This window comes from Oculina patagonica, chromosome 1, assembly GCF_052425735.1.
Source record: "Oculina patagonica isolate OP01 chromosome 1, crgOcupat, whole genome shotgun sequence".
NCBI lineage: Eukaryota > Metazoa > Cnidaria > Anthozoa > Scleractinia > Oculinidae > Oculina > Oculina patagonica.
The window spans coordinates 13,066,528-13,080,058 of NC_135758.1; the positions used below are offsets into that span (position 1 = coordinate 13,066,528).

Below are 13,531 nucleotides of genomic sequence, written 5' to 3' on the forward strand. Positions count from 1 at the left end.
GTAACTACATGTATTACTATTGGCCTTTTGTGTTGAGGATGAACAGGTGACAGCTAAATTAACCAACAAGAACAGGCATGCTCCTGTCAAAACTGTATTATACTGTTACTAGGCCATCTTAAGGTATCAGTATACCCCAAAATTGACCATTTCAAAGAAAAATATATTTTGGTATTTTCGGATAGATCTCATTAAGACCTTTCATTCAAAAAAAATGTTATGGAAAAAGATTCACTCACACAGAGTTATGAAGAAAAAAACATTTCTTGCCATTAATTATAATTTATATTTTGATATTGATAGCTGTCAACAGGTTGTCTAAAGGAGCGCGGCGATGCTACCGTTGCGTGACTATCAGAGTTCTTGGTTTTCAACGAGTTGCTTTAGGTGTTTTGCGCTGGTAAAATGCATATTTTTTCAGACGTCAGTAAAGAAACATTTTCCCATTCCTATCTCAAGTTCGAAGAATGTTGCAAAAACGGGAAAGGACAAAAGATTTGGCAGATGCGCTAGTAGATAGCGACAACGGGTTTTTCACCGCTTGAATGGGTAACAGCACGACCTGGAATCACGACCCGCAGTTCCTCGGCTTACTTTGACTACTTTAGGATTCTTGTGATTCCACGTTATCGTTGTTTTAGATTTAAAACTGTTGCACTGAGACGAAAATTGTTATAACGCAAGCGGTAGAATGTGAGTATGAAATCATGCAACAGTCTGTTTCCGGCCAGAAGCAACATTTGACACCGCTTTGAACAAGTTATATTGTTAAAGTAAAATGAACCTTCATTTTATCGCTCAACGCCTGGTCATTTTCACACGTCTTGTGTAATTAATCTCATTACACCGGAAGAACGGCCCAAAATACATTTTCGTTCGTATCTCGAAAACAGAGTTTCGAAGAGAGAGGCGCACATTTTAAGTTCGTTTTCAATGGAGTTTCAACAATTTTCGTTGAAATTTGGCAAGAATGTTGCCCGATAATTGAGCAACAAAACTGTGTCGGCGAATTTTTATTTTTTTCTTCTTTCAAAAGTTATGGCTGTTTTAACGCAGAGAATAGTTGTTTCTTACACTCTTGAAGTTTAACTGCGTGTCAAAAACAAACCAGACAAGTAATCAATTTTCCCCGACACAGTTTTTTATAGAAAGGTGTGAAGAACACATAGCGATGTTGATCGCTTCTTTCCGTTCAAAATTGTCCGGAAACGAACCCGATTTATGAGCCTCGGTACTTTTGGAAAAAACACGCTCTTTTTGGACAACATTAATATTTGAACTTAAAATAAATGTATCTTCGCAATCTACAATTCCTAAGCTTTCAGAAAATATATACTTTGCTGGGGTTTGCTTTAATTAACAGACGGTAAGGCAGCTCCAACGCACACTGGTCATTTGGGGTATACTGATACCTTAAATTCAAACGTCAATAACAATAATTGCACGGGCATCTTAGTCAATAAGAGCAAATCATTTTTTAGTTATAATTTAACATACACCTAATTGCAATAATGTTGCATAGAAAAAAAAATTGAAAAAGGCAAATAGGAATAATTGAGCCGTATGACCAAGAAATGGCCTCCTCACATAACAAATAAATCAATTTATCATATTACACGATTAATAAGTGTACAAGATATAAACTTGCGAGTTTCCTGTAAATACTTTCAATTGTTAAAAACCGCTTAAATGATTCCAGAAGGTATTTAAAATTTATAATTAAAAACTAAATGCTCTACTACGTCACCCAGTCCCTTATCTCTCGCAAAGGCTGCGCAAGTACTTCTTGGGCCAACAGCTCCACATTGTTTTCTTAATATAACAGGTGACCACCAGTGACCACCGTGCAATCAATTGATCTGTGTTTGGAATCTTCTCAGTAAACACACTGGTTTCTGCAACGAGGCTCCTGCTAAGGATACTTTGACTGTGTTTGAAAACACGTGAGCCCCGCGATGGTGGAAATGGAAGTGAATATCCATTTCCTGATCCTGTGCTCTTTTCTGCAACACTTTCTTCCTCAGGATTGATCCCAGTCCACTTCTTCAGTTCTGTTAGTATATCTGTTAGTATATCTTTCATTCCCACGCACCAGATCGGATTCGATTCCTTTGTGCTTATCCAAAGTAGATCTCACGATTCTTTTGACATCCGCGAGCCATCCAAGCGTATCCAAACTTTTCACATTGGATCGTAGTAGCTTATAGAACATATTTGACCTTCTTGGATTTGTTCCGGTAATAAACGGCAGTTTCGTGTCCACAGTATTGAATTCAACAGTTATTGCTGTTTGGTCTAAGGCTTGACGGTCTCGTTTGCTGATAATAGCATCCGTTTTGTTAAACTTGGAAAACAAACGCATTTTGATTTGGCCATCTAACTCTGCTACAATGCACGGCTTCTCCGTCATCCTTACTCGGTTCGGATTGTTGCCCTAGTTCGAGCACTCTGACTGATATCTGTCCCGTCGGAGGTGCAACTTGTGTTGTGAACTGCTTTAATCATTCAAAACTTATCCAAAATTTATCACCCAAAACTAAAAGCTCAAGAACATTTTTTTCTCGCTTCGATCACTTTTGTGGCAAACCCCAAAAGTCATACGATACCTAATGTCAAAACCCTCCAAAATAAACACTAATGAACGCTAAACGTCTATTCATCACCATGAGTCCTTTAAACGCCCAGTGGCGCATAGGCACTTAACATGCTGTCTCCATTCCTGTTTGTACTTTGCAAGCTTTGAAGCTTGCCCCAAGGTAAGATGCAGTGACTAAAGCTCTGCCTCTGCAGTTCTTCTCCAGATGGACTTAGGAAGGCCCCCTTGCCTTTTACCCTCTTGTGTACATCTGAGAGCAATTTTGGGGTTGCTTAAGGATTCGCTGCGTAGCACATGACCAACCCAACTCCATCTTTTCCGTGTAAGAACAATACTTATGTCTCTCTGTCAATTTGAAGAACTCATTGTTGGAAATCTTTCTTTGCTATCAATATCTCGACACAACTATGACTGATGATCAAGCTATTTAACAATTGTTTTCAATTTTTCTTTTTATCAAGACAACGTTATTGCAATTAGGTGTATAGCTGACCCAACTTATACTTTTATTGAATTATTGCAGGTAAATTATCACACCCTGTAGTTGCCAAAAACGAAATAGAAATTAATGTCTGCGTTATAAATTTTACGTGGAGTCCTCCAATGGATAATGAATGTCCTCTTACGATGTACATAATATACTACAGAGAAATTAATTAAATCCGGAGGCAACAAAGCTGACTGGCTTCAAATCCATATCACCCAGCTTAACATGGCCTCTTATGTTATACCACTTAAATGTGACACGAAGTACGAGATTGCAATGTCTGCTAAAGATGAAGAAAGGGAAAGTGGGATGTCAAACTCCTGGCACGTTAACGTCAAAACCAAGTGGGCTACTACAGGTATTCTTAATAACATTTTTTGATTATGTTTCTCGAGATTTTTGTACTATTCATGTCGATTACTTTTATTCAATATATTAAGCCAACCTTAAAGCGGAGCTCACCGGTTATTTACTTTCCCCTTTATTTAAATCTAAATTAAGTGTCCATAGACATACAAAATAGGACTTGAGCCCGCCATCAAATGGTAAACCATAATCTGATCTGCCGCCTATGATGTAACAATAATCATTATAAATTCAGTGTTGATCTAAAATTACTGCAAAGCACCTGTCACTAGTCCAGCAGCTCTATTTACTCCTCTGTGTTACGGTTACTTCAATTGTAGTCAAACATCTTCTATTCTTCAAGTCAGTTTTTATAAAACACATCTTCACTATACGTTAAAGTAACTTTCCAATCGGTTGAGGGTGCTTACCATTCAACCAAAAGCTTGGAAATTTCGGACACAAGGCAAAAAAGTTTACGCTGTCCTTTCATTCCGGTTGGTACGAACCGTCGGAAAATTCTGCACCATTTGTTCGGTTTCCTCATTTCCAGTCTCCCAAGGGCAAGGGCAAACCGGAGACTGGAATGTAAATGGTATCGATCTGACTCTTGAAAATACTTACCATTACTCAACAATCATTCCAACCGGTCTATTACGGCAAATGATAAACAACCCTAGTAAACCTGCTTTTAAATCAGGATCTTAATTCTTGGTATATTTTAAGGAACAACAGGCGAAAAAAGAGAAAGAGAAAACTCCTTGGAAAAAACAGCTGGAATAATTGCTGGAAGTATTGCCCTTGGTGTCATGGTAATTACGGGAATCGGTTGCCATAGAAAGAGGAAAAGAAATAGAAAACGTCGTGCCCTCTTGTCTAAAAGGTAATTGAGCAATAAGGATTTAATTAAATATTTGATTTTAACTTTCTCTTTCTCTCCACAATTTTTAGAAAAAAAAATCGTTCAGTGGAACGATGACTGACACAGTGTCACCGATATCAGCTATATCAAATCGGTCGGTTAGTTTGCCGGTCTAAACTATGCGCTGTTTCGCTCAGTTAATTATTAAAGTAAACTTTCGACTGCTGCCCCCTTGCTTTGAAAAAAAAAATGTTCCAACAAAAACATGTTCTACTGCTGTAAAATCAAATTATGTTTCTTTCCAATTCAGCCATTTCCTCGACATCCAAACCGAAACCTTTGAAACGAATTTATGTCTCTTATAATATAGATGACGATCTCTTAGACTGCAAATTTTGAAAAAAAGTTTATATGAGAGCGTTTTCGTTACACAATAGGGTTGCTCAGTTTACTTACAGAAGTAACGTCGTTTTGCGAAAACTTTTATTTAAAACTAGTCTATGAGTTTTCCTACTTTTTTGCCCTGAAATATATAATATGCAATAAACCACATGTATCTCTGTGAAGAAAACAAAAACAGAAGTGCAGGCCGGAGAAGGTTTCATTACAGGAAACGCTTACGGTCATCTTTAAGAATTTCAATGGGTATTATTGCTTGTACACAAAAATGTACAAATGTACACAAACAGATAGTTAAAACATAGTGCTTTACTTGTTATATTTCAGTGAAAAACATTGAATTTGATATTGTTTAAACAAACATGTATCCGGATGACTAAAAAACTCTACAGTGTTCTTTTTTGTGTGTGGAGAAGCTGGCTAATTTACAAATGAATTTTCTTTCTTCAGGTCTAAGTCCGACATCATTCCCTTATTGCAACGGGAAGTTCCACCAGAACGAATAACGTTTTTGGAGGAACTGGGTCGAGGGGCTTTTGGTAAAGTCCACAGAGGGGACCTGAAGGAATTACCAACAGTAGAAGTGTTTTACAAGCCCAAGCACCAAAGAGTGGAAATAACAGAAGCAAAAGTGGTTGCCATCAAAACGTTACTTGGTTAGTAAACATGTAACAGATTACTGATAACCACACACTTTTCAAGTATTCAAACGAGATCGATTTATTGAATGACCGAACGAACGAACGAACGAACGAAAGAACGAAAGAAAGAAAGAAAGAAAGAACGAACGAAAGAACGAACAGTGCAGGCTGTCTTTTTTTCCTGGCCAACTGCGGCAAGGTCGGTACACCACACACTGACATGCCACCAAGGCAAGGCAGGGGTTTACGGCAAAGAGCCCAAAAGTGTGACCACTTTTATAATTAATTTACATTCTTTCGTGCAGTCATTATCAAGTCAAAAGCCGAGGACAGTTTCCTGGTGACTTCTCATTGGATTTAATCTGCACGAAAGAATGTGAATAAATTAAAAGTGGTCACACTTTTGGACACCTTGCTGTAAAAGACAAGGAAAACTTGTGTTTTCTAAGAAATAACTTCACCAGGTATCTCCACAATGGGTGTTCACGGAATCCAGGTATCCAGGTATATGTGTTTACATTTATTATCAGTCATATCCCTTACCAATTTAATCGGCTGGAAACAAATTATGATAAGTTGGGTGTTGCAGGAGATCCACTTCAGGACATTATGTCTAGTTTTGATCTCAATATATTTTTTTTTCATTATCAGTTTCTTTATGTTTCATGTAATTTCAGAAACAGCCGGCAACGAAGGAAAAGATCTTTTCTTGCGGGAAATCGAGTTCATGATGCAAATTGGTCTCACAGGAATGTTCTCAGCATGCTCGGTTATTGGGTAGTGTCAGAACCCATCATGTTAATCTTAGAATATGTTCCACACGGCGATCTTCTTCAGTGGCTTAGAAGCAAAAGGCAACAGGTAAGAAAATATCAATTTCTTCAACTTGTGCAACTAGTTATGGGCAGATGCAATGCATTCACATTTAACGCCCAAAAAGCGCAAGACTGATATTCAGTTTCGCAATGGCAAGCACATTTTTTAAAGGGACTTAAAATAGGAGATAATAATTATACGATCTATTAACGCCTATTTTTAATTGGTAAAACAGACTTACAAACTCGGCATATTTTCAAAAATTATCGAATTCATTACTTCTTATTTAAGAGTTACCGATAAGTTTTTGGATTTCAGGATCTTGATATTTCAAGTAATTTGTTTTCATAGTGTATCTGCGTAAAATATTGATGACAAAAGGCGTTTTATTTCAATTGCAGGTGATCAAGGTAAGGAATAGTATCGATGGGAAATTTTTTAAAGATTTGCAACAAATCGCAAGTGAGCATGCCACCAACAAAAACTTTGAAGAAGGCACTGAAAATGATGCACCCGAGCAGCGCTACTATGGAGGCATGGAGGTGATCTTGTCTACAAAAGGAGAGCTCGGGGTACCAACGGAAGAACCTGCACGTCTTGGTATTTATGACTGCACTCATGGTAGCCAGGAAAGTGACGTAAAAATGGAAAAAGGAGAGTATGAGAAAGAAGAAACGGGAAGAAAAGAAGTTCATTATGAGGGGAATAATTGCGGCTATCCTAATCATGGAGAGTCACCATGTTTCTGCCTGGCAGTGGGGGGTTCTTCCGGGATTGATAAAAACGCACATCAGACCAACAGTCCATCTGGATGTGAAAACAACATGTCGCCCAAAGAAAAGGATCCGAAGGAGGTGAAGATAGACATGCCTTAGGACTATCATCTTGACGAGATGTTGCATGCTGACAACTTTCATTCCAACGATTTGCTCTGTTTTGCTTGGCAAATAGCGAAAGGAATGGTAAGTAATGCCATCGGAGACTCAGTGGTGTCAATAATTATCTTTAAAGCCGCTAAGTGCATGTTTGATTCTTTTTATGAGTCGCGATGTCATAAACAACCTTTCAGAAATTGTAAGATTCAATTTGTCAGATATCTTGATCTCATATATTACATTTACGACTTGTAGCATTTCCGGTGCAGCGCGCACCGGCTCCAAGCAGAAAAAGAGGGCACTGGTATACAGTAATTCGTTACACGACAAATGTTGTTACGTTCCAGACGAAATTGTCACAAAACTTGCTCATAATGCCTGTTTCGTTTTTCCCTGTATTGTTATTTTTACAGGATTACTTGGCCAGCAAAGGATTTGTTCACCGTGATCTGGCAGCACGTAACATTCTTCTCGGTGAGGATAGAGTGGTTAAGATCGCCGACTTTGGTCTTCTGCGCGACACTCAGGGCAATGTATTCGAAATGAAACAGAAGAAAAAACTGCCAATCAAATGGACGGCTCCTGAGGCCTTACACAACAGCATATACACTATTAAAAGTGACGTGTAAGTAAACTGAAGCGTATATTGTTGGACGAAGAGATCGTTAAATACTGGGACAGAGGGCTGAGATGGAGGATCCCTGAAGAAAGTCAATGTTAGTTCAGAGTATTTGGTGGCACATCAAGAGAAAATCTGTTGGTTGAAATGGTGTTGAAATAGAAAGGAAGGATAAGATGACAGCAATCTTGGATATATACAGTATTTATAAAATCGATTACTTTACATTGTTGACTTTTGTAATAAAAATCCAGAAAATCGATTCACAAAAACAATTGATGACTAATTTACGGTGGCATTTGCATTTGTACTTTTATTTTTGTGCGTCTAAATTTTAGGGGTTCTACCGTGACACCGTATCTGTCACTCTGACAGACAGTTAATTACACAACTACTTACAATTGCACTTCATAGATTCAATTCACATAATCATCTCATTGCTTTTAGAGCTGGCATGGCAAAATGGCCTCTACAGGTTCCTGTAAGTCACGTCAATCTTCACAAATATATGAATAATTGCGAATAAACAGATTCTTCTAAGATCTTGTCAGTCGCTCTTTTTATAAAGCTTTTTTGACTGATTCATTATTTCATTTCAGATGGTCCTTCAGTGTTCTCCTGTGGGAGTTAACCACAATGGGTAAGAATTGTCAATCACCCAGAAATAGCTATCTACTTATTTGTTATTCATACAGAAGAAATTATACTATTATTTACCGCGATAATGTAGCTTTGTACAAATAGGCACATAAGTGGCATATGAATTTGTACTATATATATTTTTAATTACTAATTTTAAAAACACGAAACAACTTTTTAAAGACATGTTTCGGCATGACTTATGCCATCTTCAGTTTATTGAGAATTTAAAATCTAGGGCTCTATATATACCCAAGCTACAAATACAAAAATAGAAATGTATACAAAGTAAAATTACAATAACAAAAGATAATGGTAAAGCCGTTACAAAGTGGCAGGTACTGTCTGGTACTGTCTAGAACAGTAATTACACACAGTGCGAGCTTTAAACCGTTACTAATAGAACAAAAGATTAAAATAAATCTTTAATCTTTTGTTCTATTAGTAACGGTTTAAAGCTCGCACTGTGTGTAATTACTGTTCTAGACAGTACCAGACAGTACCTGCCACTTTGTAACGGCTTTACCATTATCTTTTGTTATTGTAATTTTACTTTGTATACATTTCTATTTTTGTATTTGTAGCTTGGGTATATATATAGCCCTAGATTTTAAATTCTCAATAAACTGAAGATGGCATAAGTCATGCCGAAACATGTCTTTAAAACGTTGTTTCGTGTTTTTAAAATTAGTAATTTTACTAGTGCTAACAAGGAAATATGGATATATGTTTAAGTTACTTTATATTGCATTATGAAAAATCTCGCCTTTTCGTCACTTAACAATCGTGGTACATGATAGAAAGATTTGCTGAACTGCTTACTCTCCTTAAGATTGTTTTCTCTTTGAATTTCATTTCATATCCAGGAATAAGCCACAAAAAGTTGTATAGGCTTCTTAAGACTGAGTATCGCATGGAAAAACCGAACACATGTTTCGACGAACTGTAAATATATCACTGTTTGTTTTTTAGTCATGTAAAGAGTGTAAACATACATTTCGAAAATTTCATGAAATTTTGCAACACAGACATGAATAGGCCTTATACGCGGTTTTCGACGCCATCTTGACGAGAAGGCAAAGCGGGTTGAAATTACAGTGTTTGTATGGGAAGCCGACGGCTTGTACATAAATTGAATTCTGGACCACTTATGAATTGTTAAGTTAAAATACTAGGCAAAAGTTTTTATTCGCCGAGCTTGAAGGATGTAGCTTTGCTGGAAAGCGTTCAGTGACGTTTTTAATTTCCCATACATATATTTTTTTAGTTCCGGAAATATTTAAGGTTAAAAAAATCGTAAAATATGCACATAAGGGGACTGATGACGTCATCTACTCAACCCAATTTTTGTCAGGTACAAAAAGTGAGTTATCTCGGTTTTTGTTCTGCAGAGACCAGTGAAACTTGGCAAACCTATAATTCTACTCGTGACACATGTACAGTTATAATCAAATTATGTTACCATGGCAACTCACTCTTTTCCAATCCCCACCAATTTTGTTTTAAATATTTTAGATATTTTTCAGTTTGGAAAAATGAAACCCGGGTAAGACGTCCGCCTTATCTATTCATAGGCTTGCCAGGTCACCCATGTGAAGCATTATTGACAAATAAGAAAACAGAATGAAAAGCCCTCAGCAGTGGGGAGATCTGGAACCTAGCGTGTTGCCATGGCAACCAAATTGTTAAGTTTATATTGTGAAACACAACTAGCAGAGTGTTACTGCAAAAAAATTAGAGGCTTCTCATAACAATTGGCTGAGATATCACTTCCTTCATATTTGATCAAAATACGGTTGAGTCTATGACGTCATTACTATGATCTGCAGATGCAGTAGCAGTTTGATTACTGGCCATCACCTTAGCAACGTGAAGCCCTGCCATCGTTGCAGCTAAGCCTGCTGCAGCTGCAGCAGCTGCGTGACCCATTGCCTGATTACATGTGATATCCTCTCCATCGACAATTTTTTTCTTACTATCGGAGACCAGAGATGCCGAAGCTCCGCTTAAAGCGCCAATAGCTGCTCTACATGCGATGAACTCGCCCACTTTGAGTGAAGCGGACTCCAAAAGTGTTACGCCTATTGCGGCCCCTCCAGGCATAACTGCAAGTACATAACCAATCCTTATTTTCATCAACCACTTGTGTACGTCGCACCCATTTGCAGTGGCCTCCTTGCTGATAAGGAATACAACCCACCCGCGATACTAGTTACAAACCACGGCGATGACAAACCCGCAGTAAGAACAACTCCCACAATGCCTAGAATTGTTATCCCAGCCGACAAAGGAAGCAAACCCATTCTTTTAATCCAGGCTAACCTTTGCTCTATGGTTTCGCACTCTGGCCAAAAGATAGCTTTGAAGTGCTTGACCGACAGCCAGCCACTGGTTGTGGTACCTTGCACGTTTTTCTCTATCTTGCAGAATATCGTACGCCATTATCACCCCCCGGACTATTGCTTCGTCGCCATCGTCGTTGAATTCGAGGTGCCATATCCGGAGTTCTCGAATAAACGCCGTTCTAATTTCTTCATCTTGCTTTCCCTTTGACATGGCACGCACTTTTTCCATGTCTAGCCTTAAAATGTTGTACAGATTACGACCTTCATCAAGAGATCCCAGTTCTTCGTCTCTGTCAATTTTTCGAAGGCATTCTTTTTCCTCTTTTGGGTATAGGCAAGGTCGTCCTCTTCAATATCAGGTGAATTTGTAATCTTTATTAACCTGTATTCAACCCATTGCTAAGGTTTCGGTAACAAAACCTTTTTCGGTCGTTTATCTTTGCATCTTGCAACGACTTCAAACTTGCAATTTTTTGTCGCTTGAATGAAGGAACTTAGTTTTCGGCCTTAATGTTTTTGATGTGTATGGCAGCCAACAGACAACATCCCAGGTGACATTAAGGTTGAGGGTGACATACGCATTCTCCGATTCGTGTATGATAAGCAATGATTTTTGTTTTCGTTCCATTTCTAACTGAGCCATTTTCAAAAAATACCGAAACGTGAATTAAGTATTTCTGAAAGCAGTTTATAAGACAAGAAGTTGCCGAAAGGCTTCTTATAGCACAACTAAAGTAAAGCGTGCGTTCTGATTGGTTTATTTAGCGTCTACTATTTGCCCATGGGTGCACGCTTACGTATGTTCCAACCTGAGCGCGCGCGCTGATCTGATACGGCATGGCACGAGAAAGTGCCACTACTCCACGAGTATTTACTTGTTTTCTCGATTTTCCTGTGAATTTGAAAAGCTAAACATAAGAAAAAACCATTTCTCCATAATCCTGAAAGATTTTGAGGAATAATTCAAGTTTGAAATAATTCAAAACTTTGTTTTGTTTGTTTTTTCTTTTAGGTTTTCGTCAGCGTTTACATGAGCACTACACGCAATTGTTCAAATAAGCGCGCGAACTTTTACCTCAAAGAAACTTTAATTGAGCGTGGTCACGCTGCATGGGGTGATTCATTTCATCATTAAGATGCGCGTATTCTTCAAGGGCACATTAAATCGTCTGGAGCTAGTGTTCGCCAATCAGCACCTAAAGATTCGCGGCCCGTGTTATTTTGCCGGGATTATCAGCGTGGCACGTGTAATTTCTCCCATGATCATTCGGGTTTATTGCGCGGGGAAACAAAATTCATCCGTCATATTTGTGCGACCTGTTGGGTTCGTGAACGGAAGAAACGTGCCCATCGCGAAAATTCCGAACAATGCCCTTTACGTCAGACACCGGATGTTGAACCCCCCCCCCCCCCCCTCACCGTCCCTGGCAATTCCAGGTAACTAACTCGCGCACGTGTTTCACGTAACGTGACTTCAGTGTTTTCTTCTTGTTCTCCAGTTTCTTCGCCTATTGACTCACAAAATTGTATTGACTCGTCCCAGGATTTAATTCATCAGACTTATGTTTACTCGCCTTATTACTGCTAATAACAGATTTACTAAAAACTTTAGGCTTCACCAAGGCAAATTAAAGTGGTTAAAAATAAATAAAATAAGTATGAATGTTAAACTTTTGGTTTTGACAATATGCAAATTAGCTCAGGGTGTGCTTCAAAATGGGTCATTAAAGAACTAAAAAAATTACACGGCCCAAATTTTTCTCAACTGAATTTTGTTCTACATGCACTGGGATAACTCCTGAAATAAGTGTCCTTTTTTGCTAGTTAGGCAGTTAAAAAATATAAACATCTAAATTTTGGCAATTTTGGGTAGTGCTTTTCTCATCAAAAGTTGGCCAAATTTCGTGCCATGCCTCACACTGTCAGAACCCTTTATGCCAAATCGGCATATATGAAATGAAAGAGCATTTAAAGTAAAATCACAGCTTATAAATATTTATTTTAGTCAAAAGGTTTTGAGTGTTTGATTTTATACAAGTGCAAACTTACTCCTTCAAAAACAGGATTTTTCATGATTTGAAGGCTCAATATGGGACCATCCCTGGAACTTTGAAAATAAAAGTCAGAAAACCAAACTCAAATGGCTTTTGGAATATCTCATCAAGGCCAACTTCTGCAGTAAGTTTCAGTAAAATCGGTTAACCCCGACTACCAAGGTCTTCTCTGACAATGACACTTAAAAAACAAGAACCAAATGAACAGAACATAACTAATATTTTTACAAAATCCAGGGGGGGAAGCAACTTCCCATACATTCTCTCATATGAAATCTGAGCGATGCTCTCACAACTTGCAAAGCAATCATCGGGACGGTAGTCAGCGGATGTCTCTTAACCTGCGATCAGGCGTTATTTTTCTCGCGGCGGACGGGTCAACGGAAAAATGAACGCCTGATACAATTACTTGTCGAGTCGTCTGTAAAAAGTCGAGAATCTGGACTTTTTTCTGATTGATCAGAAAACAAAAGGCAACAATAGAACTCTATCTTGATTGGCTAATTGAGTTCAAGTCTAAAGGTGGATTTCCACTGTCGCGTTTTTGTTTACGCACGTTAACGCGCGTAAAAAATATAAACGTACGTAAAATGAAATTTTACGCGCGCGATTACGTGCGTCGAATTTACGTTGTCCAATTTCCAATGCCACGTTTTTTTCCAGGTATTTACGCACGTGACGCGCACGTTTACGCGCGTAGCGATTTTGGGGGTTTTGAAAAAAGTTGAACCGAGTTCAACTTTTTTCGCGGCTGTCTGCGGTTACGCAACGATTTACCCAATCATACTTTTGGATTTCGTCACATGACACCACTAACCATGTGGAAAACCATTTTGTTTTAAATCGCCCATCG

At 38.3% G+C, this 13,531-nt stretch overlaps 1 protein-coding gene and 1 pseudogene across 1 annotated transcript; one reads left to right on the forward strand and one right to left on the reverse strand.

Annotated features, from left to right (window-relative positions):
• Window positions 1-333: 333 nt before the first annotated feature.
• Window positions 334-9,228, forward strand: LOC144645188 (receptor-type tyrosine-protein kinase FLT3-like). The gene is given in 10 exon segments (XM_078504679.1): window positions 334-719; window positions 2,025-2,048; window positions 5,140-5,345; window positions 6,008-6,070; window positions 6,073-6,191; window positions 6,548-7,000; window positions 7,040-7,108; window positions 7,435-7,646; window positions 8,240-8,284; window positions 9,132-9,228. Coding segments are annotated over 10 exon segments (1,308 nt in total). The 5' UTR covers window positions 334-699.
• Window positions 9,229-10,064: 836 nt separating this feature from the next.
• LOC144645196 (uncharacterized) lies at window positions 10,065-11,252 on the reverse strand (annotated as a pseudogene).
• Between the last annotated feature and the right edge of the window lie 2,279 nt (window positions 11,253-13,531).